At 48.6% G+C, this 7,753-nt stretch overlaps 1 protein-coding gene across 1 annotated transcript in view; it reads left to right on the plus strand.

The window, feature by feature from the left end:
- Positions 1 to 2,692: 2,692 nt before the first annotated feature.
- The window catches only part of LOC104495272 (histone-lysine N-methyltransferase ASH1L-like), a gene marked incomplete at its 5' end in the record, with an annotated part of 33,141 nt that continues 28,080 nt past the window's right edge, over positions 2,693 to 7,753 (plus strand). Inside the window, 2 exons of the mRNA XM_010138221.1 lie at positions 2,693 to 2,794; positions 5,988 to 6,729. Of these exons, the coding sequence (XP_010136523.1) occupies positions 2,693 to 2,794; positions 5,988 to 6,729 (844 nt within the window). The remainder of the gene's footprint in view (positions 2,795 to 5,987; positions 6,730 to 7,753) is intronic.

Consider the following 7,753-nt stretch of genomic DNA (forward strand, 5'->3'; position numbering starts at 1 on the left):
CTCCCTCTCCCTGGTTTTTCCCCATTATAACTCACAGCCGCTCCTGCTGTATGAGTCTGGAATCTTCGCTGAGGTCCCAGGGTGGTTGCGCTAATCGAGGCTTGATGGAATTGATGCATCTTGTAGTTTCTTCGCAGAAAAATTCATTCTGGAATAAAAAAGCAGTTGACTGCTGTCACTAAGATGAAGCAGCTGTGTGCTCTCCCTGCCCAGCTCTGCTGCAGCTTTTCACCTGCCTTACGCAGGATGGGCAGTACAGTACAGTGAGAGCCCACCGGCACCACCTCCGCATTGGGATGCCATGCAGGAAAACCAGACAATCTTCACCAGCAACATGATTTGCAGCTTGGGACAATATCCTCTGTCAATCGGACGCCTCTTAGATGTTACACCGGAAGCCAATAACACCCAGGATGAAAAAAAATTCTAAACTTTGAGGTACGAGGAGATACAAAGGAAATTTTCCTAAAGATGTCTGGTCAGTTGTTTGGTGTGTTCTAGGATTCGCCCATCGCCTCGTACCTTCAGACCTCTCTTCAGGCGTTGATGCAAACGGGCGTCTGCATCGGTGCGAAGTCGTGGCCTTGATTTAGAGAGTAACCTAGAGGCCTGCTCTCCCGGTTCCGTGGAGTCTGTTAGTAAGGAAAGCGTTCAGGACTGAACACGCAGCTCTGAGCTGATTCAGCACAAGTGGTGTTTCAAAGGGCAGGAGTGACAGTCTGGGTTTAAGTGTGTGTTCCAGCTTTTATCTTCTGGAGGTTCTCCTGACGTGCATGTTCTCACTGCACGCTGCCCTGCGCGTTGTTGCCTGCCCAGGCTTTTATACCCAGATCTGCATTTCTAATATCTCATCATTTTCATAATTGCAATGTGCCAATTTTTCTGGGAATTTTAACAAACCCCACATCCTTTGCTTTCAAGAGTAATTGGAATTCTCTAAAAGTTTAAGTTTTAGGGAAATAAAACAACTTCCTGTGAGCAAATATGTGTATGTAAGAAATAAAGGGGAAACAAGACTTTCCTCATGTTATCAGCAAGGATGCCATCACCAGTTTTGTCCCTTAACGTTTCAGTAGTCCTGAGATTTCTGTAGCTTTTCAACAACTGCTTTCTGCTTAAGTCACGGTAAAATTGTGGTTGCCACTGCCCGGTGACATCTGGCAGTGATGAGCCAGTATCTGGTGCTGCAGCAAGTGTGTTCAGACCGTACGGTGACGCGTTTCACAGGTGCCTAAATCCGACGATGTGTCGCGCTGGTCTGTGTGTGGGTAATAACCTCTCATCTGTTTAGATCTGGGCTTTTTACAGGTTTGCCGTGGCTGGTTGAGGCAGGACGTTTAGGGGTTTTTTTGTGGCAGGATCTCAAAAAGGAAAAGTTAATGTAGCAAATCTGAAGAAGTGCTTTTTCTTAAGAATTTTTTTCTAGAAAGCTTTTCAGCTTTCTGCAGTTAACAGCGTCTCACGTCAAACAGTTCTGCCGGAGGAGTGGAAGATAAATGCTTTTACAAAGAGGGGTGGATTGAATGTCGGCTGACCTGCCAGGCACAGGGGGCTGCGATCAGCGACACGAAGCCCACCCAGAGGCCAGTCACCCACAGTGTACCCCAGGGATCGGTACAGGGCCCAGTACTGTTTAGCCTCTTCTCTAAATCTGGGTGATGGGCCGGAGCGTGCCCTCAGCACGTCTGCAGATGGTACAGCTGGGAGGAGTGGTGGATACACGCTGTGCCGCTGTTCAGAGGAACCTTCACAGGCTGCGGAACGGGCGGGACAGACCCTGGTGAGGATCAGCATCCTGGGCTGCACTGCAAGAGAATCGCCAGCAGGTTGAGGGTGGTGACTATCCCCCCTGCTCAGCACTGGCGAGACCGCATCTGGAGCGCTGTGTCCTGTTCTGGGCTCCCGGTACAAGACAGACACAGACACTGTGCCGTGAGTCCAGCAAAAAGCCCCGAAGAGGACGGAGCGATTGGAGCGTCTCATAGCGAGAGGCTGGAGAGCTGCGACTGTTCAGCCTGCAGGAGAGGATGCGCACGGGAGATCTCGCCAGTGTCTGCCTGTGGGAAGGAGTGGAGAGACAGGAGCCACACTGTTCTTGGTGGTGCCCAGTGACCAGACAGGAGGCGATGGACACGCACTGAAGTACAGGAAATTCTGTTTGTACGTAAGAAAAAAGCATCTTCCTGTAAGGGTGATTGAACGCTGGGTTGTGGAGTCTCCATCGCTGCAGATGTTGAAAACCCAGCTGAGTGTGGTGGCCCTGCGCAACCTGCTCTAGGTGACCCTGGTTTGAACAGAGTGGTTGGTCTGGGGCATCTGCGGAGGTCTTTTCCAAACGCAACTGTTCTGTGAAAATCAGGAATGACTCTAGAGGGTCCATTTGAAAGTAAGAATATGGGGGTTCATTTTCTCTTTTTACACAAAAGCTGATACTCTGATGATGTTAAGTGGCTTTTTTTCTCATGGCTTGCTTGCTGTCCTACCTGTGCCATTAGCCTGTAAGAAATTCCCTCCTGATGGTCCGTTTCTGTCCTCCAGCTACGTGCATCATAGCATGCAAGTGTTCCTAGAGCTAAAAAAGAGCAATCTTGGTTTGAATACTCAGCATCTGCAGTGCGATGTATTGGCACAGCCAGACTGAAATGATTTTTTTTTTTTTTTTTTTGTGCTTTTCCCTCATCTGCTTTTTCAGGCACTTTGCCAACACAGGACAAACCTTCCCAGAGGCAGTCAGAGAGCACAAACTGCAGCCCTTCCAGAAAGAGATCAACATCTGAGAGCACATCTTCTACAGGCAAGTAATAGCTGGTGGCCTTGGTTTCAGGACCACACTAGACTGAGACCTACTACCGGCAGCTGAGGCAGCGCTGCTGTGAGAACTTCCACAGCAGCAGCTGGTTCCAAGTTCTCAGAGATACTGAGTTTTTCCACTGACATTTTAGGGTACAAGTGCTTCAGATGGGTTATAGAATAGGGGAGCTTGAGCTGGCGCTTGGGGAAGCAGCAGTATAGCTGTGCACAGTGGGGTTTGAATCTTCACCAGATTAAATTCGTCTTCATGAAGCTCAACGCTTTTGTCCTAGCAAGACCTGTGACACTTTGGTTAGTCACTGATCTAGATTCATAGATCAGTTCCTCCATGGGGAAGAGCTCTGCGCTGTTCTGAAGGGAGGCAGTTTTCTGCCCTTGGGTACGTGACTTAGCACCAAGGTGGGACGTGCTGTTAAGTTTTCTTTGCAGCATGTGAGGATCCTGCTACGGTGATGGACGATGACAAGCAGCTCATCCCAGCCATCACCAGTGATACAGTTGTGAGTGACCCTGGGCAGGTTAAAAGTGATGGCAGGAGAGAGGTGGGAGTACTGAGAGCTGTGGGAACTCTGCTAACAATTTCATCAGTTCTGCCAAGGGAGGGCCAAGTCTTGGATGCACAAAATCATTGTGAAGTTGAGCCAGTGTATGCCGGGAGGATATCAAGGGAGCTGTCCCCCAGCCGTGCGGGACAGACTGTGCAGGCTGCTGCTTGAGGAGCCCCATCTTTGCTCACTTCATGAGGAAGAGGAGGCTACTCCTGATGTGTTTTGAGCTTTTTTTTTGTAAGGAGGTCAGACTTGTGCAGCCACGCTCTGTGTGAATGCAGGCCTGTTGCTATCCATCACTTTTCACACCTACAGTACTGCTGAATCCCTTGACCACAATGGCAGAGGGAAGATCTGAAAACATTCATTTCCTGTATGTTACCAGCAAGTCATCAGCACTGTGGCACAACCAGAGCCTGTTCGCAGTCCCTCGGAGGAAAAAGCAGCGTGAGCTAACCTGTGAAGGGATGCCAGAAACTCCCTGACGTTGGCCGGTGTTGAGAGAAGCCCGGCTGTAGCAAGATCTCCTGTTAGCAGAATTCAAACGTTCTTAGACACCAAAGGTGATTTCACATTTGTAGTAAACATCCTTAGGGTCAGAACAAGTTACGATTTCCCTATAGGACGAATGTGCCCAAACCGCTGTTTCGTCCTCCTTTTGCACAGGCGTTTGCAACAGATGCTTTCTTCAGCATAAGAAAGTCACCTGCAGCAAAGGAGCGTTCTCTCTCTTTCCTCTTTGTCTGTTAACTTTCTTTTCACTCGCTCTAAAGGGGCAGCTGTGATCGGTGTAAGTCTGTACAGGAAGGTGTTGAGAGCTCAGGCATGTCTTGTGCCAGAGAGCACAGGGGTGACATTAATCCAAGTCATCGAACTGATGGTGCAGCTGAAAGGACCAGTCTGCTTGTATTTGCAGCAAGTCTGGAACACGTGTGGGATGGCAGTGCCTTTGTCAGGGAGCTGCTGGGTTACCAGGGGCTGCAAGTGAGCCTGCCCAGGGCGGCAGCTGTTTGGGGAGTCTGAGTCCTCAGTTGTCCCATCCTGTTGGATCAGCTTCCAAACAGAAGCGCTACTCGAGGGACATCCGTTAGACCAGTGGTGCGTCCAGACATGTCCGGTCGTAGGGTTTGGTTATTGCTGGAGGGTGCAGCTGCCCGCAGAGCTCACTGTGCTGAACAGATGGTGTTTCTGTGAGGAGCCCTCAGCTCCATCCCGAGGTGCATTGAAAGACCGTGAGAAAACAAAGGGTAATTTATTATTTCTTCTGAAATTGAGAGTATAAACCCTTCCAGTTCTGTCAGGGGTGTTCAGGTTGGTGGGTTTTCCGAGTGATTGCAGCAGAGACCTGGCAAGTTTCACTGCTCCTTTTTCATCCTGTAGGAAAAACGTTGTTCACAGGCAGATTCTGAGCACTTGCTTTGCTCGTTCTTCCTCCGCTGAACTGTGCGCTCTCTGAAGCCTGTTTTCACTTGCACATTTTTCAGCTTTGGAATCTCAATGAGGAAGACATTTCTCCAGAGCATCACACTTGGACTAGTGTGCACTAGGACTAGAAAACATGTTTTAAACGGCTTGTGCGTTGTCAGCTAATGCAGAATCTCCCTCCTGTCCAGTGACAGAAGCCCTTTACAAACCGTCCTGTTGTCCTCCCTTCAGCAGCTGCCTGTACACTAGTACTGCAGCCCAGAGCCACCAGTTTGAGTAGATCTAATCTAAATAATTGGCTGCAATTACAGTAACATTTGTAAATGCTGATGTGTAATTGTGATGTATTGATGAGAAGACAGTGTCCATTTTATTCCAGGAAGAGCAGGGTTTCTCCTGATGAAGTGTTATCGCATAGGACCAGCAGGGCGGCTTTGGGAGGCTCTGTTCGGAATAAATCCCTTTTAATGCAGCATAATCTATAGGGTTGACCTGGAAATTCTCTTTTTCAAATACCAGTCTTCAGCTTTAAAGCATATCACATCTAGTTTAAAAAGTGAGATCTAACTTTACTTCCCATAAAAATTAGCATTTCTCTTGTGTCCAGATATTTTGACTTACCTTTATCCACGCCTGTCCTTAGCTGCAGTCAGTTCTGTCATCATGATGTTTGTCTTTTCAGAAAGAAACTGCAAGAGCCATCAAAAAGTTGTTTCAGTACTTCCAAACTACAAAAAACGGAAAAATTAGTTTAAAAACATTTCAGGTGTCGCTCAATTTTTTAATTAGTATTTAATTTTTCTGTGCACAGACAGTTTCTGATTTCTAGTGTTGAATAGAAACAAACGTGCGCAGGGCTCTGGAGGGTGCGTACGCGGGGAATGCCCTCGGTGCTCTTCCCTACCAGAAGCAGGGGGCTGCATGTGAATAAAGAGAAAAGAATCGTATGTTGAAGCTGATGATACGTATTCTGATGATGTCAGAATGAAGTGCAGTGTATATATATGTCACACTTAGTTGCATCACATGGGCCCTTTCCCGCTAGAACTCATGTTACAGCAGCTGCTGTCTTGTCACTGAATGTCCTGGGCAGATACGTGACAGCAAAGGCTGTCAGTCTATCCAGCTGCTGTGCTTGAATTCCACCTGATCTGGTCGTGTCTCAGGGCTGTTCCGGTCTGAGTCTGTCCGTTTGTGTTCCAGCGATGGCAGCACCCGCCCGGGGAGCGAGGCTGGCCGCTGCCGTCGATGATCCGGTGGACAGCTTACTGCAGCGCATGGCGCAGCACGAAGGCCAGGCTGCTTTGGACAAAACCTTAGAAGCAGTCATTGCAAACGTGTCCGTTCCACCATCGGCGAGTCCTGCTCGAAACCACAGCAGGGAGAGAGCTCTGGGGAAGCAGGACGGTCTCGTAGCTCCGGCGATTCCCAGCAGCTCCTGCAGCGACAGCATCTCGCTCCTGTCAGACAGACTACCGGCCAGCTATTCTCCCCATCGTCTCAAGAGAAGTGTGGTGGAAGCCATGCAGCGACAAGCTCGGAAAATGTGCAATTATAACAAGATCTTGGCAACAAAAAAAAATCTTGACCACGTCAATAAAATTCTGAAAGCCAAAAAGCTGCAAAGGCAGTCACGGACAGGGAATAACTTTGTGAAGCGCAGGCCAGGAAGGCCCCGGAAATACCCGATGCAGGCTGTTGTTTCGATGCAGGCTTTCCAGGCGGCTCGGCTGGTCAGTCAGGAGTTGGACAAACGAGAAGAAAGCAGCAGTCCCTTACACCTTGGACCTGACACCATCACAGACGTGATTGAAGCGGTAGTGCAGAGCGTGAACTTGAATACAGATCACGGAAAAGGTTGGAAGAGGAAGAGGTGGCTTGCAGAGGAGCAGGCCAGGAAGCGACAAAAGCCTTTACCAGAAGATGAACAGGAGAGCAATAAAAGGTAAATCCTTTACAATTTTGTACCCTCAGTATAGTCACTGTTGGTTTTACACCATTTCAGTCCGTGAAAGAATCCTCCTCTAATGTCACACTTGGTTTCATTAAGGAGTTCAGCGTAGAGGGAACCAGCATGTCGGTTTTCAGTAGGCTCTGGGTTTCCTAAGTTACTGGACACACCCCGGAGTGGGATGGAGTCTTGGGTAATCTACAACTGCTGGTTTTGTGCTTGTGTCTCAGGTGAAGCAAGTTCTGTGGTCGTCTTGGTGAAGAATACTTTCAGTGAGCTGGTAACAGCTGATGAGATAGCAGAGCAGAGATTGTTCCTTTATCACGCGTGGGATAAGAGTTACATGTGCCATGGAACTCTTAAAGAGTGCTACTCACAGGCATTACAAACAAATACAAGTAACACACAGTGTCCAGTGAGACCAGTTGATTCACAGCAAATAAAGAGTAAAACCAAAGCAGGAAGAAGGGGTTGAGGTGTGCACCTGTGCAGTCACCGACTAGTGAAGGACCACACCAGAGATCTCTCTCTGGTCTCATCTTCACATGCTTATCCCCAAAGTCATCCATACAGACAGGTCAAACTCTTCAGGAGTTCCCTCATGTGTTTTCAGAACAGTTCTGAGAAGTAACACCCACCCCCCCTCCCCCCGCCCCGTTTGTGTTTCAGGGGTGAGTACTGTAGTGTCGGCGTTTCGATTCACAGTGTTGCTGGAGCCGTGTTCACAGGGTGTATTGCCTGGCTGTCCTGAGGCTAAGGAAAGGTTTACCACGTCCAAAAGCAGATAGCATAACACAATGCTGTATTCTAAATTACTCAGCTGAGGCTCCAAGGAGTAAACATCTGCAGTGCTGGCAACATTCCTTCTGTAGTAATTCATGATAACATTACTATAAGAAGATCATACGTTTCTTGCGATTACGCTGGGCCACCACTTGGCCGTGATCATCGGACTGCATTGTTTGGGATAGCTGGGATACCTCCTAATTCAGAAATGTGGACTTTTGTTCCTGATGAC

This window comes from Buceros rhinoceros, unplaced genomic scaffold, assembly GCF_000710305.1.
Source record: "Buceros rhinoceros silvestris isolate BGI_N320 unplaced genomic scaffold, ASM71030v1 scaffold33746, whole genome shotgun sequence".
In the NCBI taxonomy this organism is placed as follows: Eukaryota; Metazoa; Chordata; class Aves; order Bucerotiformes; family Bucerotidae; genus Buceros; species Buceros rhinoceros.